This window comes from Telopea speciosissima, chromosome 5 (genome assembly GCF_018873765.1).
Source record: "Telopea speciosissima isolate NSW1024214 ecotype Mountain lineage chromosome 5, Tspe_v1, whole genome shotgun sequence".
Lineage (NCBI taxonomy): Eukaryota > Viridiplantae > Streptophyta > Magnoliopsida > Proteales > Proteaceae > Telopea > Telopea speciosissima.
In genome coordinates, this window is record NC_057920.1 from 52615953 (window position 1) to 52636897 (window position 20945).

At 44.3% G+C, this 20945-nt stretch overlaps 1 protein-coding gene across 2 annotated transcripts in view; it reads left to right on the top strand.

The window, feature by feature from the left end:
• Positions 1–20945, top strand: part of LOC122662058 (uncharacterized protein slr1919) — a 161087-nt gene that overhangs the window by 121309 nt on the left and 18833 nt on the right. For both annotated transcript variants that reach the window (XM_043857616.1, XM_043857615.1), the window contains one exon: positions 10322–10582. In XM_043857616.1, the coding sequence (XP_043713551.1) occupies positions 10322–10582 (261 nt within the window). The remainder of the gene's footprint in view (positions 1–10321; positions 10583–20945) is intronic.

The window sequence follows — 20945 nt, forward strand, 5'->3', positions numbered from 1 at the left end:
TCCAATTGACAAAGATGGGGGGGAAGGACATCTTGAGGAGGACTTGGGAGATGAAGCCTCAGCGGATGGAGTCGAAAGCCTTATGGATGTTAATTTTTAAGAGAGCAGCAGGGGAGTGGGCCTTGCGGTCAAAGCCTCGGACAATTTCCTGGCAAAGAATGATATTATCCGAGATACTTCTCGCAGCGATGAAGGCGGATTGGTTGGGGCTGACAAGTGAATCAATGACAAGGCTTAGCCGGTTGGTAAGGATTTTGAAAATGAACTTGTGAAGAAGATTACAGAGGGAGATAGGTCTGAAGTCAGACATAGAAGAAGCTCCAGAGGACTTGGGGATGAGACAAAGGAAGGTATGTTTGATGCTTTGGATCTGATGAGGGTTGAAGAATAAGCTTTTAATGGCACTGATGAGCTTGACATCGATGATGTCCCAGCAGGCGGAGAAAAAACCCATGCTGAACCCATCGGGGCCAGGGGCTTTGCTAGCCTTATGGGAGCGAACAACGGAGGTGATTTCAAAGTCCGAGGGGATGGAGCTGAGGGAGTTTAGGAGGTGGGGGGGATGAATTTATTGATTAGGTCAACAGGAAGGGGGGAATGGGTGGAGGAGGGGGGCAAAAGATACCAGTGAAGAAGTTCACGGCTTCGGCTTTGATGGCATCAACAGAGGAGAGGATCGAGCCATCGGAGGAGGTAAGAGAGAGGATGGAGTTAGAGTTGGAATGGGCTTTGAGGGAGCGATGGAAGAAGGCGGTGTTCGAGTCTCCAAGCTCAAGCCATTTAATTCTGGATTTCTGCTTAAGGAAGCTTTCTTCTTGGGAGAGAGGAGGCAAGGTCAGAAGCAGCAAGGATCTCCTCCTCAGCGAGGGAAGAGTTGAGGGGGTCATACTGAAGGCGAAGCTGGATGGAGGAGAGGGTGTCCTGGCAAGAGGAAACACGAGAAGAAATGTTGCCAAAGGTGGATGAATTCCAGGCTTTGAGAGCCACCTTGACATTTTTGAGCATTTTGGAGAAGCTAAGGAGAGGGGAAGAGAAGGATTGAACTAGGATGTTCCAGGTAACTTGGACAAGGGGAAGAAAGTCAGGGTGGGAGGACCACATGTCAAAGAACTCGAAGGGTTTAGGGCCAAAAGAAAGGAAAGGAAGGACAAAGAGAGAAATGGGGGAGTGGTCAGAAAGACTGGGAAGGTAAAAAAAGGCATAAGAGGAGGGAAGAGAATAAAGCCAAGGATCATTGACAAGGACTCTGTCAAGCTTGCAGGAAACTCTGTCAGTGCCAGAGCGCTTGTTGTGCCAAGAGAGATCAGAATCCGACCATCTGAGGTCGTTAAGCACAGAGTCCTCAAGATAAGAGTTAAAGGTTGCAACTGCTTGGTGGTCGATAGGAGAGCCACCCACTTTTTCATGGCTAAAACGGACGACATTGAAGTCACCCCCAATGCCCCAGAGAGAGGAACCAACAGAAGAAGAAATGGATCTGATGTCGTCCCAGAGAGGGATCCTATCAGGGTGACGGTTGAGGGCATAAACCATGGTGAAGAAGAAGAGATGGTTGTGAAGGTGATCAGATATAAAGAGATGGATAAATTGGGAGGAGGAGGAGGAAACCGAGATATGGAATTTGGTGGGATCCCACAGAATCCATATTCGGCCACAGGGGGAGTGATCATAGTTGGAAAGGAAGGACCAAGAGGGGGCAAGAGAGTGCGCAATGCGAGCGGAATTGTGCTCAAGCACTTTGGTTTCAAGGAGGCAGCAAAGGGGGGATTTGGTGGATTTGAGGCGGACACGGATTTCAGCCGCTTGGCCGGAGCATTGAGCCCACGGACGTTCCAAATGGTCCAAGGGATCATAAGAGGGGGGGAGGAGGGGGCAACCAACCGTTGGAGGAACTAACTCTGGATCCCGGAGGGACACTGCGGGGCTGGAGGTGATATTCTTTCAAGGGGGGTAGCAAACCATGGGAGAGAAGGGAGAGGGTTGACATAAGGACGAAATGGGGCCAGTTGAACCGATTAAGGGAGCAGGACCTGGTTCGGCTCGGTCAGGGTTAAAGGGTAAAGGAAGAGATAGGTGGGTTGGGGAGGTGGGTATCTGGGTCGGGTCGACAAAAGGTGGTATTAAGTGTAATGGGTCAAGGGGAAAGGGGTTTAGTATGGGGGGACCACGTGGGAAAGTCAGATGGGTTTTTTGGGAAGAGATAGAAGAGGTGGGGTCAGAGGAGGGGTTTTTGGTTTTATTAGCTAAAATGGATGGGGGTTGAAGCAAGGGCAATAGGCCATTTGCAGGGGACTTCGCAAAGGGAGGATGCAGGTCTTCGTTGTGGTCCTAGGGAGCCAGAGAGACAGCAATACCACAGTCAGCTTCAGGATCGAGACACATGAGAGGAGCAAATCTGTTGTGGCCAGCGTCAGGAGGGCAGCAAGGTTGGTGAGCATTGGGAATCTTGCCAAGGGCTGGAGCTTCGTCAGGGTCCTTGAGATTTGGGCCCTTCATCCCTGGAAGGCACCATGGGTTCCACCGATGGTAGAACCGTAACCGCAGCAGGGGTGGAGTCGATCAAGGTGTCTGTAGAAGCCGCGACTGCAAAAGATGGGGCAATCCTGGGGATTTCAAAATCTGATGATCCCGCAAAAGGCAAGGCAGCCGTGGGCGAAGCAGGCCCTTCCAACGAGGGAGAAGCAGCAAGGAGGTCTTCAGCAGCAGGTCTCATCTTCAACCAAAGTCGCAGGAGCCGGGGACGAGGAGTTCGACTTGGAATAGAGAGGACCTGGCATGCAGTTTTAAGAGGTCTGGCCAAAGAGCTTGCAGGCAGAACAGTGATGGGGCAGGCCTTCGTAGAGGACACGCTAGGAGAAGGAGTGGCCATCTTCTTCCTAGATGGTGACGTAGTCGGGAGGAGGGTCCTCAGCATTCAGTTCGACGCAGATGCGAACAAAGGAGAGGCGGTCCATCTTTCTGGTGCGCTCGTCGGAGAAGAAGGGGTTGCCGATGGTCGATCCGACGATGCTCAGACCTGTGGGGCACCAGTAATGGAAAGGGAGACCAGGTAGGTTAATCCAGACTGGAATGGACTTAAGGTCGATCCTGCTGAGAGAAGATCGATGGTCCCACTGCCGGAGATAAATCTGCTTCTTGCCAATCTGCCAGGGGCCACCTTCCAGTGCACGAGCTTTATCGGAATCATCTGAGAATCTGAAGATGAACATCCCACTTGAATGCACGTAGATGAATACAGCGCCTGCAGCTCGCCATTGCTTGAGAAGGGAGGACTTGACAACATGGTAAGGAGGGCAACTGCCAAGGAAATGCCCCACTAGGCAGCACTGCCATTTTGAGATTTCTTCATCGAGTAACCCTTTGGGACAGAACCCAATCTTGGAATCATCAATGGAGGTAGGTGGAACAAAATGGAGGGGGTGTCAGCAGGTTTCGCAGAAGTCTTCGGAGAAGAGAGAGGTCCAGGGGCTAGCACAGAGGTAGGCTGGTCATCAATAAGGATAGGTGGGTCAGAGTGGGAGGTAGAGGGGCAGGAAGAGGGGGGGGGGCCGGAAATGAAGCAGAGGAGCAGGCAGCGTTAGGGGCTGCCGGAGAGGGGGGGTCATGCCGAAGAAGGGGTCATGCCGGTCACTTGGGATTAAGTGAAAAAAAACTGTTCCCCTTGTCCAGCCTTACATCTCCTTTGATCCCAAACCATTCAAATTCTTTGACATGTAGTCCTCTCACCCGGATTTGCTTTCCATAGTGAAAGAAGTTTGAAAGAAACCTGTCCATGCCCACTCTTCTCCACTCGTTGCCTTCACCAAAAAGCTTCGGAATGTTAAAGGTACCCTTAAAAGTTGAAATTTCACCTCCTTTGGGAACATCTCTTCTTTGGTCTCTAATTGTAGAGATAAGTTTGCAGCTTTTCAGTCCAAGCTTCAATCTAACATCTACAGCTCCCTCCTTTCTAATGAAGAAAAGTGATCTCTTCGGAGTTCATCTCCCTTGTTTCCCAGGAGGAAAGTTAAAAGACAAATCTTTAAACAAATGGTTGGACCTTGGTGACTCTAATATTGCCTACTTCCATAGGTCCATGAAGGGTTGTTCAAATGTCTACTCTATGCTCATTGCTAGAGATGGCTCCTCTCTCCACAGTGTTGAAGCTATTAAGTCTGAAGCTGTTGCCTACTTTAGAGAGATATTTAGCCCCTCCTCATCCTCCTCTATAGATCCTATCCCTGAGGGGTTACTCAATAAGTTCATTCCCAGCCATCTTTTTGATACTCTCTAAGCCATTCCTTAAGATGATGAAATTTTGGCGGCAGTTCTCTACCATAAAACTAACAAGACCCTGGTCTTGATGGTTTCAGTATGGACTTCTTCCCCTCCTGTTGGGATATCATAAAAAAAAAAGATCTCATCATGGCCTTTAAGAGCTTCTTCTTTAATCCTAACCAAATCAAAGGGGTGAGTCATACCTTCCTTTGCCTTATCCCCAAGAAAGAAGATGCTTCCTCTATTTTTGACTCCAGACCCATTGCTCTGTGCAATCTCTTGTACAAGTTCATTGCCAAAGTCCTTGCTAATCGCCTGGAGTTGGTTGTTAATCCTCTGGTTAGTGCTACTAATCAATTGGCCTTCATAGCTGGTAGAAGTATTTCTGACAACATCCTCCTTTGCCATAGATTGTTCGAGGTTTCGATAGAAAGTCCACTTTCTTGTTGCCCTCATGAAGGTTGACATCCATTTAGCTTTTGACTCCCTTAAATGGGATTTCATTTCCTAAGTCATTCTCAAGATGTCTTTCCCCCCAATCTTTGTCAATTGGATTCATTCGTGTATCTCTTCTCCTTGTTTCTCTGTGTTGGTCAATGGAAGCCCAGCTGGCTACTTTTCCTCTTCTGTGGGTATTCATTAGGGTTGTCCTCCTTCCTCTTTCATTTTCTCCTTGGCTCTTGAAGTCCTCTCTAGAAGCATCCAATCCAATACAGATTAGCACCGCATTTCCCCTATCCTGAAATGCAAGGCCCTCAAGTTTTCTCACCTTGCCTTCGTTGATGATCTTATAATTTTCTCTAAAGCAGATCCCACGTTTATTGAGACCAATATGTCCTCTTTGCACCACTTTGAAGGTTTGTCGGGTCTTCATATCAACCTCCAAAAATCCCACTTGTTCTTATCAGTGGTCTTGGATGCGGATATGGATTCCTTTCTTGAGATGACAGGCTTCTCTCTTGGCCTCCTCCCGGTCAAGTATTTGGGGTTGCCTTTGATTCCATCTAGGTTGATGGCCCACCACTGCACTCCAATATTAGATTTGATTCATAAGAGACTTCAACTTTGGAAGGGCAAGTTCCTCTCCTACGTAGGGCATCTTGAGATGAATAGAATAGTCCTCCACTCCTCCTAAATTTATTGATCAGGTGTTTTGGGCGCCCTCAGTCCACTATCAAGGCAATGGGATCCCTTATGATTGCATTTCTTTGGAAAGGAGCTGAAGCATCTAGATTTCTTCACCCTATTAGTTTGGGCTGCTATTTGTCTCCCTAAGAAAGAGGGAGATCTTGGCTTGAGAAGGATCAAAGAGGCTAATTCTGTTGGCATCCTCAAATTGATGTGGAAAATTGTGGCTAAGAAGGAAAGTATTTGGATGGGTTGGGTTTACTAGGTCTTCTCAGAAAGGATTCGCTTTGGACAGTTTCCCCCTTCCCCGATGTCTCATGGGTTTGGCAGAAAATTCAGAATCTCAGGCCTATAACTCTGTGGGCTATCTCCTCCAAGATTGATGATGGTGTGGCTACTTCCCTCTAGCTTGATAATTGGCATCCAATGGATGTTCTTCTTTGACCCATTTACACTTTGGGTATTTGCAAGAAATCCTCAGTTACATCAATCATTTCTCATGGGAACTGGGCTCCCCCTCCTTCCCTTGCAGATATATGGAATGCTTTGCCCCCCCCCCCTCCCTTTAGGTCCGCAAGGTAGCAGTGATATGGTTGTTTGGCTCCCTTTTTGTAATGGCCTCTTCAGTTCATGGTCGCTACTGTTTCACCTAAAAGCTCGAACTGTTAGGGAAGGGCAGCATCAATGTATACATCAACGTTTACTAGGTCTTCTCAGAAAGGATTCGCTTTGGACAGTTTCCCCCTCCTTCCCCGATGTCTCATGGGTTTGGCAGAAAATTCAGAATCTCAGGCCCATAACTCTGTGGGCTATCTCCTCCAAGATTGATGATGGTGTGGCTACTTCCCTCTAGCTTGATAACTGGCATCCAATGGATGTTCTTCTTTGACCCATTTTACACTTTGGGTATTTGCAAGAAATCCTCAGTTACATCAATCATTTCTCATGGGAACTGGGCTCCCCCTCCTTCCCTTGCAGATATATGGAATGCTTTGCCCCCCCCCCCCCCTCCCTTTAGGTCCGCAAGGTAGCAGTGATATGTTTGTTTGGCTCCCTTTTTGTAATGGCCTCTTCAGTTCATGTTCGCTACTGTTTCACCTAAAAGCTCGAACTGTTAGGGAAGGGCAGCATCAATGTATACATCAACGCTCCCCCTCATGTGCAGACGAAGATCCCATGGTCCTTGCATGTGGAGCTCACACGGCATTTTCTTTGCGCAGCACCGAGGGAGAAGAAATGCCGGGAAAACTCTTCTGCTGCACTTCCCAAGAGTCGAACTCTTGACTTCCCTGTTCTGATACCATGTTCACTACTGTTTCACCTAAAAGCTCGAACTGTTAGGGAAGGGCAGCATCAATGTATATATCAACAGTTCCTTGTCAGCTTGGAACTTTGTTAGAGTACGTGAGCATCTATCTCTTTGGCATTAGATCGTATGGTTTAAAGGTCACATCCCTCATCACAGCTTCACAGTTTGGACTTTGTTGAAATGGTGTTTGATATGACTTTTACTGAGAAATCTATTTGTGATGTGGTCTGCAAGCGTACTTTCGGTACTGCAATCTACTATATATGGATGTAGCACAACCTCCGTAGATGGACCTCCAACTCCCGTTCTTTTGATAAGATTTGGAAAGCCAATTACTTAGATGTTAGCTCTAAGCTCTCCTTGTTACCCTATGGTAGTGTTTCAAATACCCTAAGGAACAGGTTTATTGTTGCTTCTTGGGATTTGCCCTTATCCTTGTTGTATCCCCCTGTCCCTCCCTCTTCAAGGTTGGGTTTTCCTTTGTATGTGTTGTTTCTCCTGTATTTTCTTTTTCCCCTTTTGGGGCTCTTGGTAATGAATTCTTTATTCACCAAAAAAAAAACTTTGATGGCTTGGTTTGGAGCCCTGTCCTTTGTTGGGCTCACAGTTTTTTGTTTGGTTAGGAAAGTTCACCCAATCTTCTAGGAAGTCGGCTTTGCAAGCTCCGGATACCATCCCATAATCCTGGAATGATAGTGATGAATTTGCATCACCACTTAATGTAGTCCTAGATAGGTAGGAGACCTACTAGGAGCCAGTTCAACCAGGATCTGATCTGAACAGATCATTCAAATGGGTCAAACTTGAGTTTTAGGTCAAAATTAGGGTTAAAGTTAGGTTTAGGTTAGGGTTGTCTTATATGGTAATGATAAGCAGGTGTAGGGAAGTCTAATGGTATAGGTTTTATGATGTTTGAGTGAATGGAAGTAGGTTAGGTGAGTTGGACAGCAAGATAAGGTTATTTGAGACAATTCCTAATGGAGGTAGGAGAAGGGGATTCTAGGGTTTAGGGTGGTGGGGGTCTGATGAAACTTGGATCGAGTGTCAATAATGATGTAAGGAATGTATGCTGAAAGTTTGGTTTGAAACTGATGGACAGATTTGAAGTTATGGAGGAATCCTGGTTAGGGTAGGAGTGAGGGTATTATGGTAAATAGGGTATTGGAACTAGGGTTAAAAGATATGATTAGGTTACTAATTTCAGAATTAATATGTCATGAAATCAACTACTTATTCTGAGCATGAAATCAAAATCGATTATGGTTGAAGGTCTGAAACTGTGCTTTAATAGAGGTAGGGGCAGAATGGAAAATATGAGAATATATTCAAATCAGGCCACATGAATTAGGTCAAATTTGAATCACTTCCCAAATTAGGGTTAATGGAGGTATGGTGAAAATCTGAGTTCAATCGGATGGCTGGTTTGGTAGATCTCAAAAATCACCTTGTATGTAACTTTCTAGAAGGAAGAAGAATAGTTGCAAAATTTCTTATTTGTTACAGGTCTTCAATGGAGGCAGCAGCTCTGTGATAGAAGGATAGAACCACCTTCCAACTGTAGAGGATCCTCCCAGCCGTCACAGCGTAAGGAGTCGATTGGATTCCACCAATCCCTTTCCACCTTGATAGAACCACAAGGATGCACACTCACATGGAGCAAAGGAGCAAAGGAGCAGCTATAGCAGCAAACAAAAGCTTTTTCATTAATCAAATTCGTCTTCAATACTTGGCCCCCTTACAACCTTATATAAAAGACTCAAAATTAGACTCCTACACTAAAAAGGAAAGGCCTAAACCAATCCTTAACCTATTAGCTAACTTACACTGACTAGGAAACTGAAACAGATTCCAAATAGAATCATAATCCAGCCCAACTAAACAACTAAAAAAAAACTAATAAAATCACTTAAATTTACTGGTTCAAACCAGCTTTGGACCGGTTCAATTTAAAACATTAAAAACATGAAAATAAACTAAGTATGGGGCTAATCCCATATGCAACCTATGTACCCATATTTTAGGCCCATTAAAGTGGCCTATCCTATTACATAGAAAACCCATGGGATCGAAGGCTCAACATGTATATAACCCAACCCTAGAGTTATTCCTAATAAAAGAACCCTAGAGTTATTCCTAATAAAAGAAGCCCATTTGGGTAATGAATCTGCATCAGATAGATTGGCTAATAGTTCTGCCAATTTGCTTCCCAAATCCCAACGTTGAGACCAACATGGTTCAAGAATTCGGCAGAGTAGGTCATTTCACCCCTTACGGAAACCAAGCATTTTGGCGAAATTGACAAAAAAGCCTGAAATGTGCCCTAAATGGTGGAATTTTTGTATGAAACTTCAGGGATGTCTCGGTCCATACTGGTCAATACAGCATGAAACATTTTGTTTTTCACACCATGGATAATATGAATTGTTGCATATGTTTGAAAGTTGAGATGACTATCATCCTGTCTGTCCAATTTATATCCACTGTCTAGCATCTTCCAATACTTCTCTAATCAGAAGCTGCATTGATCCTGAGTGGTTTGGTAGCTAGATCATGTATTTACTTGAAGCAGGTCTCTACTGCTGAAATTTGATGCATGCATCATTGGTTTTTTATTCCCTACCTTCTAGCAAATGGCAATGTCTGAGGTAGTGATGAGGATATCATCTTTATTTATTTATATCTCACACAAGGTGAAACGTGTCATTGGCTTCTTAATTCATTAAATACTTCCCGTCACATACTATTTTTTTTTTATATACGCAAAAAGGGTTTCAGCATTTGTTGAAATTTCTGAAGTCCCCAGAAACCATTCCTAAACACTGAATACTCAACTCTCCAATTATGTGGAATGTGCACTACTGTGAATAATTCTCATTTTGAATAGGGACAGGAGTGTTCAACCGTATTGACTATTAGTTTGCTTAAAATGTAAACTCTGCAATGAAGTGCAGAAGCATGCAGAATCTACCTTCGTATGACTAGGCAACTTATCATAGTGTGATAAGATTATCATGTCTGACTTGATTAAGACATGGTTTCTGGTCTGAATGGCATTTTTGCCCGCAGCCGTAGGATCAGTTAGGATGAACTTATTAATTGTCGGTTGGTTAAATTGTTGAGGTGGCTTGTTACTCTCTTACATTTACTATTTTTTGATTTTATGTAATTGTTTTAAACTACTTGATATTTCCTTCATATTTATCCGGAAAGGTGACTTTGACCAGATGAAGGCTATACAAGGATGAGCTAAAAAGCTTAAATTTCCAAGTTCCGAATGACATTCTATCTGTATTTAGGTTCCCTTTGGCTATTGAAGTGCATTTGGATCCAGTTGGATTCGTATCGAGAGCTGGATCTAGTAGTGGTAATTCGCTCAGATCATTGTGGATCCAACCTGTTTTATGCCCTAAGTATGACCATATAATCATGCTTGACTAGCGGTTCAGACTTATATTCTAGATCATGCATTAAAGCTGGTTGCTTTCAACGAGACGCGACTCTTGCTGCAATGGACTAGTGGTGTTAACAGACATTGTTGGCATCTTGGAGTACAAAATATTAATGTTTAGACATTACATCTATATAGCCACACAACGAAAAGGTCTGACTTCTTTCTTCTGCTTTCAGGGCATAATGAACCAATTGTACAATGTCATGTACGAGTTTAACTTCTCTCTCCCCCCTGACTATGCTCTGGTTATACGGGCATTAGGATCACTTGAAGGGACAGCAAAGGCTTTGGATCCTGATTTCAAAGTTGTTGAGAGTGCATACCCTTATGTTATTGGGAGGCTTCTGGCAGACCCGGGTCCTGATATGAGGAAAATATTAAGAGAGCTTCTTATCTGTAATGATGGCTCCATACGGTGGAGACGGCTTGAACGCCTGGTGGGATTTCTTGCCTATTGGTTTCTGTATCATTCAATTGGTTATTTCTATTGCATGACATCCAGCTGTTGTAGAATGTTCATGCTTTTTCTGTAGTTCCTTCAATGCCTTTTCGCAACATGAATACGATCATTTTTTGGTGGCATATTCTGGAAAAATACCTAATGTCTAAACTTCAGATCATCTGGTACTAGTATCTTTCTGACTTGCTAGTAGAACTAAGACTTGATAACTGTGAAAAGCAAAACTTGTACTCTATTATTCTTTATAGTTCACTATGACTATGTATCTTGGGTGTCTTCTCAGATTGTTTTGTTTGGCTTCTATTCTTGTTGGCTAAAAGGACAAAGTTTTCTTCCACCCATAGAGGATGGTTCACCCACCATCCGAGGGTTCACAAACCCCTCTTAGGGTTTTAGTATGTTCCAAAATACCTTCCCGATACCCATTCCCACCCTCTCCCACCCCTCAGTGCATGAGATCCCATTCACTGTGGGTGGAAGGAAACTCAGTCCTGTATAAAATAAAGAGATGAACCAAAATAAGCATATCATATGATATGAATAACCTGAAAACTTCACCCTCACATGGCCTCTTTAAAAGAGTAAAATTTACATAGTGTTGAAACTTTGATAGATTTTAGATAGAGGTAACTGCTGAAATGGATCTGCAAAGAGAATGTTTAAAGTGTCATGCTCCCCTGATCATGCTCGCCTGAGTGTCTATGCTTCGTGCTGGCTTTTCTGCTGGGATGCCGTCTACCTCTTGTAATCCTGTTTCTCCTCCTCCCTCCCCTTGTCCCACCTCTCCTGCTCCTCAAACCAACTCTCATGCTCCCTGGTCTTCTCTTTTCAACCCTGTCTCTGCTTCTTCCTCCGATGGGCTTCCTCTTCATTATGTTGCCCCTGCCATGGATGGCTTGATCAAGGTGGCCCTGTGCCCGTCTGATGTTCTAGGTTTTGAAGTCAAACTATGGGAAAATAGCCTGGTTGGCAACTTCCTTGGCTCTCGCCCGCCATTCCATATTGTCAAAGCTTCACTCTCCAAGCAGTGGAGACCTCAGGGAACCTTGGACATCACTGTTGGATAGTGGCTTCTTCCTTTTCAAGTTCTCCTCTGCTGCAGACAAGTTACGTGCCTTAGAAGGCGGCCCCTGGTTGATTGGTAAGAAACCAATCTTCCTCCGACAGTGGCATCGTCAACTGCAACTCCGGCGTCAGGACCTATCGTCGATTCCCCTTTGGATTACCATGCCCGGCCTGCCTCTTCATTACTGGTGCACCGATGGGCTGAGCTCTCTGGGATCTGTCTTGGGCAAGCCTTTATTCACCGATGTAAGGACTAGACGCAAGGACCGTCTGGCTTTTGCTAGGCTTTGCGTGGAAGTGTCTGCGCAAGATGAGCTCCCTACCTTCATCACTGTTAAAGAAGGGGATGACTACTCCATTGAGCAGGAAATCCACTACTACTGGAAGCCTCCTCAATGCTCTGTCTGTAAAACTTTTGGGCATGACTCCAAGCTCTGCTCACCTCCCTCGGTTGACACCTCTGCCACTGGTGTTGAATCGGCTGCTGATGTTCCTCCAACGACTGCTGGCAAGGTGCTTTCTTCTCTCCAAAACACTCTTCGTCACCGGCGCAGGTCCCGTGGGAGGAGAAGAACTAGGTCAAACCACTGGAATACTCTCAGCACTCCGGCGATGCAGGCTGATGGCAGAAACAACTCTAACAGGGATTCCCGGCAGCCTGCTCTGACTCTGAACAGATTCAGCCTTTTGGCTGACGTTGACGATACTGAGGCTCTTGATTGCCCCAAAAAACTCCAATTTGATGTCTTGCCTCGCAGCAGATCCCGGATGTCGGAAGACCCAGCCTCTGATGTTCCTATTTCCAGCTCTCGTATTGATCCTTCCGCTGCGACTGACACTCTGCCATCGCTGCTCCCCTTGGGAAACTTCCCTTTGCCTTCGGTGGCTTCAGCGACTTTATCTCGGGCTTCGTCCTTCCAAGGCATTTTGGAGTTAAACTCCACGTCAGGTTTTTAGCCCTGAACTCCTTGGGGTCCACAACATGTGACGAACTTGTTTTGGCCCACTCGAGTGTAGCCCCTACTGCTTTGGACCAGGTTCACTTAACCACTTCGGCTCCTGAGTCAACCGACCCTAGTTCCTTTGTTTCTCTCGGGTCGGATTCCCTCCCTAACCCAACCTTGCCCCAAAACCCAGATGCTCCTTCTCCTTCACCCAACACACCCTCCTCTCTGAGCCATCGTATTTCCAGCAAGTCTGCTCGCCACTGCTCGTACAAGCGGAGGCACCGAAGTGCAACCAGATCAAGATCTGTTATGGCCCGACTCTTGGATCCAAGGCCTCATTTGGAATATTCGAGGCTTAAATTCTGCCTCAAAGTAAGCCTCTGTTCATTCCAGGCTTCGCTTTTCTCGCTCTGCTTTCTGCTGCCTTCTTGAAACTCACATCAAGGATCCAAACTCTATTAAAATTCTCATGTCCATCGCCCTGGCTGGTCCCTGATTTCTAACTACTCCTCTCATCCAAACGGGCGTATTTGGGTTCTTTGGGACCCCCGAAAAATCTCCATCTCCCTCCTTTCCTCTTCCTCTCAATTCATCCATCTCTGTTTTTCTGATCCCCTTGGACATACTTCCTTTTTCTTCTCTGCTATCTATGCTCTCAACTGTTCCTTCCAAAGGACTCTTCTCTGGGCTGATTTGCGTGTTATCGCCAGCAGCATTGGGTCTCTCCCTTGGGGATTGGGAGGTGACTTCAATGTCATCTGCTTCAGTTCTGAAAAACAGGGTGGTATTCAGCTCGATTTGGAGGCCATGGATAATTTTAACTCTTGCATTGAGGACATTGGGGTCAATGATCTCCGTTGGACAGGCTTCCCTCTCACTTGGAGCAACAAAAGATCTGGCAGCCAACGTATCAGCTGCAAACTAGACAGAGTTTTAGTCAATGAAGCTTGGTTTACCTCCTTTCCCTCCTCCCAGGCCACCTTTGATAACCCAGACATATCTGACCACTCCCCCATAGCCCTTGCCATCCAACCTTACACCTCCTTTGGGCCCAAACCCTTCAAGTACTTTGACATGTGGTCCTCCCACACCTCCTTCTTACCCACGGTTTTGGAGGCTTGGTCCAAACCTGTGTTTGCCTTTTCCTCCCCCCTTATTGCCTCTAGAAAACTCCGCAATGCCAAGGAAGCCCTCAAAGTTTGGAATAGGAACATATTTGGTGACATTTCTCTCCAAGTTGCTGAATGCAAAGAGAGACTAGCCTCTATTCAGTTTCAGCTGCAGGCGGACATTCACAATGTTTCTCTTGCTGATACCGAGGAAGATATTTCAGCTGAGCTCTCCTCTTTGCTCTCCAGGGAAGAGAGCTTCCTCAAGCAGAAGTCTAGAATCAAATGGCTTGATTTGGGGGATTCAAATTCTGCATACTTCCATCGTTCAGTTAAGGCCAATGTCAATGCAAACTCCATCACTCAACTCACTTCCAATGATGGATCTCTTGCTACTACTGTTAAGGACATAAAGGACTTGGCTGTTCAGCACTTTAAAGGCATCTTCAATGCCCCCTCGGTGGGAAATGCTCCTTTGCAAAGCCACCTCCTCAATAAGTTCCTTCCTGATTGCCACCTTGAAGTCCTGAGCTCTATCCCCAAAGAAGATGAGATTTTGAAAGCTATTCATTCCTTTAAGGTGTCTGGCGCTCCAGGACCTGATGGTTTCAGCATGGGAGTTTTTCTTGCTACCTGAGATATCATCAAAGTGGACCTCATTGCTGCCATCGAAAGCTTCTTCTTCAACCCCAGCCAGATCAAAGGAGTCAATCATACTTTCCTTTGCCTTATCCCTAAAAAGGAGGGTGCTTCAGCTATGAATGACTTCAGGCCCATAGCCTTATGCAATATCCTCTACAAATTTATTGCTAAGATCTTAGCCAGAAGACTCAAGACTGTAGTGGATTTGTTGGTCAGTGACAACCAATCTACTTCCATCCCAGGCAGGAACATCTCTGACAATATTCTTCTTTTCAATGATATAGTTAGAGGTTTTGACAGGAAGAACCATGCCCTGGCTATTCTTTTGAAGATCGACATTCACAAGGCTTTTGATTCTCTAAGATGGGACTTTATATCCCAAGTCATGCTCAAGATGGGATTCCCTATTCCTTTTGTTCACTGGATCAGCTGCTGCATCTCCTTCCCAAAGTACTCTGTCTTAATCAATGGCAGCCCTGCAGGTTATTTTGGAGCTTCTGTGGGAATTCGCCAAGGATGCCCTCTTTCCCCTTACCTTTTCACCTTGGCCTTGGAAGTCCTCTCAAGGTAAATTCAGATCTTTACCGATCAACAGCTCATTACTCCTATGCCCAAGTGCAAAGCTTTAAAGCTTACCCACCTTGCCTTTGTTGATGACTTGATGATTTTTTCAAAGGCCTCCATAGCCTCCCTTGAAAGCATCTTGCTTTGCCTGTAGCACTTTCATGAGCTATCGGGCCTCCGCCTCAACCCCTCCAAGTCCCTTATCTTCTTTGCTGGTCTCTCAGAACACCACAAATTGGACTTTCTGTTGAAGTCAGGTTTCCAAGAGGGGCACCTGCCTGTCAAGTACCTGGGGCTTCCTTTGATTCCGGCTAGACTCTCTGCTCATCATTGCACCCCCATGTTGGACCTTATGAGGAAAAGACTCCAGTTGTGGAAAGGCAAGCTTCTATCTTATGTAGGCAGGCTGGTCCTTATTAGATCTATCTTAGAGGCCTCTTATATCTACTGGTCTGGTATTTATGGGCTCCCGCAAGCTACCATCAAGTCCTTGGAATCTTTACTAGCCTCTTTTCTTTGGAAGGGAGCCGAGTCCTCCAGGTGCCTCCACCCCATCACTTGGGCTTCTGTGTGCCTCCCAAAAAAGGAGGGTGGTCTGGGCATACGAAGAATCAAAGAAGTCAACAAGGTTGGTATCATCAAGCTGATCTGGAAGATAGCCTCAAAACAGAAGAGCATTTGGGTTGATTGGGTTTACTCGGGTCTTCTCCGGCAAGACTCCATCTGGACTGCTTCTGCCTCTTCTGATGCTTCTTGGGTTTAGCGCAAGATCTTTGAGCTCCGCCACATTGTTCTCCACTCCATCCACTCCCTCTTTGGGGATGGTCTCTCTACTTCCCTTTGGTTGGATCACTGGCACCCTAAGGGAATATTATTACATCTTGTCACCCCAAGGATGATCTAAGCTTCAGGTCTTCATAGGATGGCTCTTGTCGCGGACATTCTCCATCAGGATGACTGCCCCCCCTACTTCATCCCTGCCTCTCTCTCTCCTTTGGAATGATCTCCAGACCATCCAAAGAAGGCTGCCTTCTAGGGGCGACTGTGTCTCTTGGACAGCAGACGAATTAACGAAATTCTCTTCCAAGGCAGCTTGGAACCTTATCTGGTTCAAAGGATCGACGGCTGCTTGGAGGAATCTTCTCTAGTTCAAGCATCACATTCCTTAATAGTGCTTCACTGCTTGGAGAGTCTTCACCAACTGCCTTCCTACTCAAGCTTTCCTCTGCAAGCGTCACATCCCAGTTTCTAATGCTTGCTGTCTTTATTGGAGCAACATTAAAGACTCTGCTCACCTGTTCTTTAAGTGCCCTACCTCTAGAGCCATCTGGAAAGGTATTCTGGCAAAGTGTTGGCCTGCCCAAAGAAGAATTCTTCCCTTCTCTAGAGAATGGATCTGGGTTGATATGACCTTCGGAGGCTCCTCTATCTGTGACACTGTCGGGAAGATGGCTTTCTGCGCTGCCCTCAACCATATTTGGATGGAGAGAAATATCAGGAAATGGACCCCCAATTTTCGTTCCTATCAACAGATTTGGGATTCCATTTCCTTTGAAATATCCTCCAAATTATTGTCAACCCCTCCTTCCTTATGTACTGACACCCCAAGGAACAGGCTTATTGTTGTCTCCTGGGGTGTCCCTAATGTTTCTTTTTTGCCTTCAGCTACCTCTAGTTGAAGCCTTGCTTAGCCTTGGGCTTTTGTATTCCCCCTTTGGGGGCCCCTGTTAGGTTTTAGAGTAGATGGAGAAGAAAGGAAAAAGCTCCAAGAGAGCCAAGAGTTCAAACACGATTCTTGGGGTAAATCTGTTATGTCTCTAAACTAGAGACTAACAAGCTTATATTAAAAAGAATGTATAATTACACTGAGGCCCTTGGCCTAATACAAATGAAACATAGAGTACATAAGCAGGGGTTATGTACATATATACCCCTGATACAACTATTCTTAACACTCCCCCTCAAGCTGGGTGGTATATGTCATACATACCCAGTTTGTCTAACATAAAACTGAAGTGATGAGAACTAAGTCCTTTGGTGAAGATGTCTGCCACTTGTTCATTTGTCTTCACAAAAGGAGTACAAATAGTCTTAGATTCTATCTTCTCCTTGATAAAGTATCTGTCAACCTCAACATGCTTTGTCCAGTCATGTTGAACTGGATTGTGAGCAATACTGATGGCTGCCTTGTTATCGCAGTATAGACTCATAGGCTCAGTTGTCTCAAACCCCAATTCTTGAACAAGTTTCTTCAACCACAAAATTTCACACACACCATGAGCCATGGCTCTAAACTCTGCTTCAGCACTTGACCTTGCTACCACAGTTTGCTTCTTACTTCTCCAGGTGACTAAGTTTCCCCCAACAAAAGTACAGTATCCAGAAGTGGACCTTCTATCCGAAATAGACCCGGCCCAATCAGCATCTATATAAACTTCGATTCTTAAGTGATCATTCCTAGAGAAGAGAATACCCTTTCCAGGACATGACTTCAAATACTTGAGGATCCTATAAACTGCATCAAGATGTGCCATCTTGGGTGCATGCATAAACTGACTCACCACTCCAACAGCATAGGTTATGTCAGGTCTGGTGAGGGAGAGGTAGATTAGCTTGCCTACTAATCTCTGATATTTTTCAGCATCCACAAGAGGTTCACCACAATCTTCCCCTAGTTTGTGGTTCTGCTCAATAGGGGAGGAGATTGGTTTGCATCCTAAGCATGGTATAAAATCTCGTGATATATCGGCGATATATCGCCATATTTCGTAAATCTCGACATGTCCGAGATATGAAACACTTCCGAAACAAAAAAATACAATATCTCGTCGATATATCGTGATATATCGACGATATATCGTGGATTTCACGATATATCGCGAGATCTCACAATATATCGCGAGATATTGAAAAAGTGACAAATAGTGTCACACTAAGGCCCCTTTTATACCATATTTCGCAGCTCTTGGTCGATATTTCGACCGAGAGCTGCTAAAAATCAATTTTTCTCTCTTCTTCCTCATTTTTTGCTTTTCTTCCTCCCTTCCAAGCCTCATCCAAGCATTGTTGAAGCTCCTTGTCGCCGGGAAGACGTCGGAGGGTCATCTAAGCTCATCATCCAAGCCTATTTTCATTATTTAAGGTAAATTCTATTTCTCTAAAACTATTTTTTTTTTAAAAATGGATGTTGATGATATTAATATATGTTAGACACCGGAGGCCGATCTACAGCCTCACGGTGTCGAAATTTTTTTCCCATATGTAATTTTTTTATTTTTTTTCTGGTTTTAAAAATTCATTTTCCTACAACTAAAATAGGAAATAATTAGGGGTAATATGACTTAGATGGTAATGAATTAAATATATGTTAGACACCAATGGCCGATCTATAGCTTCACAGTGTCGGATTTATTTTTCTGCTCTTAAATAATTCTTTTAATTTTTGAAAATTAAGAAAAATATATAAAAAATTAAAAAAACAGAAATAAATAAGGAAAAATATGAGTTTTAAGTTTAAAAAATATGAAAGTTATTTCTATATGTTTTGAGATGCATTACATGTATATTATGTTTACTAATTTTTGGTTTTGTTGTGTTAGGTCAATACTTATATTAACATTATATATAAAAAATTTGTTTTAATTATGTGAAAAATATAAGGGCTAGGGGAAAAATATTAAATAACTATACAAGTGTATTAGTAAGGGTTTGGGGAAAAATATTAAATAACTATACAAGTGTATTAGTAATCTAAAAGTGTCAATTGAAGTGCATCTACATTGCAGTAAACAAGTATCATTATGGCGGATCGTGATAGACAACGTGCGAAGGGCAAGCAAAAGGTGGGGGAAAGTAGTCAACAAAGGGGGCGGAGGGAACAAAGAGAACAGAGGGAACAAGAGAGACCAGCCCAGCCAGCATAGGGGTGACATTGCATGGTTACATGGTACTCCCATTAATGGGGATAACAGAAAATCTATATGTAACTATTGTCACATGCAATTTATGGGAGGTGGGTCCAGTAGACTTAAGCAACATCTGACTGGAGGATCTAAAGATGTTATAGGTTGTCATATGGTCCCTACTGAAGTAGCCAGATAGTTTGAGGGGAAGAAAGAAGAGGAAGGCTGACAAGCAAAGGATAAGAGAACAACTTGAGGATACAGTGAGGAGTTCGATGGGAGGAGGAAGACGATACAATGATGATGATGATGATGATGACTCCTCTGATGATGATGATGACATTGCAGTACCTGATGACATACAAACAGCAGAGGAGGCTAGGGATTTTAGGCAGACTGTTTCAAGGAGTAGAGTAAGTTTTCAAGATGATCAGCAGAGACAAAGAGTAGGGGGTAGTGGAGGAGCTGGCAGTTCTGGAGGTCCTAGAACTTTGAATCCTTTTAAAAGATCACAAAGTGTAAGGGCAGCCCCAACACCTCTACCAGTACTAGTACCACCATCAACATCTGATCCTAAATTGCATAAGAAGAAAGGAAGCAGTCAACCCAGAATCAAAGGAGCATGGAAGGGGATGAAGCGATTGGTTAAAGAATCAGTAGCTAAGTGGATGCTATACCATACCATCCCAAGAACATCGCACAAGGCCCCCATTATGATACCATGATAGATACCATTGCGAGGCTGGCCCAGGATTGGGCCCCACCCCATATGAGGTAATGAATGTTTATCTACCTCAACAAAAGAGTGAGATTGATGAGTACATTAGTGAGATGAGGAATATGTGGGAGACATATGGGTTGACTATAATGGCGAGATGGATGGATGGCCTCTACAAGAAAGTCCATCATCAATTTCATGGTTTATTGTGATGGGAGGACAATGTTCCTCAAATCTGTGGATGCATCCAAAGAGATAAAGGATGCAAAATATATTTACAGATTGTTAAAGGAAGTAGTGGAAAAAGATGTGGGTATTGAGAATGTTGTCCAGATTGTAACAGACAATGGAAGTAACTTCAAGCTGGCCGGTGAGAAGATGATGAACAATAGTAAGTACCGGCTCTTCTGGACTCCTTGTGCAGCCCATTGCATTGACTTAATGCTAAAAGATATGGGAAAGTTAAAGTTGGTGAAGACTGTGGTTGAAAGTGCAAGACAAGTCACCAACTTTGTATACAACCACTCCTATGCACTCAATCTATTGAGGGAAAAATGTGGGGGTGACTTGGTTAGGCCTAGCATCACAAGATTTGCCGCCAACTACATTGCTCTCAAAAGCATTGAGACAAAGAAGGCCGGGCTGAGAAGCATGTTTGCTTCTGAGTAGTGGTTTGAATGGAAGGGTTCCAAGACTGCAAATGGGAGGGAAGCACAAACAACGATGTCATCTGAGGACTTCTGGACCAAACTAAGCAAAGTGGTGAAAGTTTTAGAGCCAGTAGTTAAAGTTCTACATGTTGCTGACTCCGCTCTGAAGGGCCCAACCATGCCAGTCCTATATGCTGCAATAGACTTGATGAAAGATAGTGTCTATAGTGTGGCTCCTCGCAGTAGCAAACACTTCTTAGATATCATAAATGCTCGCTGGGAGAATCAACTTATGCATCCACTGCATAAGGCTGGTGAGTAAATTTGTTTTATGTTTACTAATTCATAGTATTATTATTTACTAATTACCTATGCATTTGACAATACCTCTATTCTATATGTCATATTTCAGCATACTACTTGAACCCTAAGTATCAATATAACAATAGGCTTGGGTTGGAAACTCAACTTATTGATGCTGTGAAACAAGTAGTGAAGAAGTTGGAGCCAGATGGTGCACTACAAGCAATTTGCAACAATGAAGTGAGTTCATTTGGAAACTCAACTTATTGATGCTTTCAAATAAGTAGTGAAGAAGTACTTACTAATTTTTCACGTGGGTGTAGATCAAGGTATTTAGGGATGCATTGGGAAGTTTTGGAACCGAGGTCGCGATCTGGCAGAGCACGTGGTGATCTTGGTAATTCTTTTAAGTTTTAAATTACATATGTATTGAAATTTGA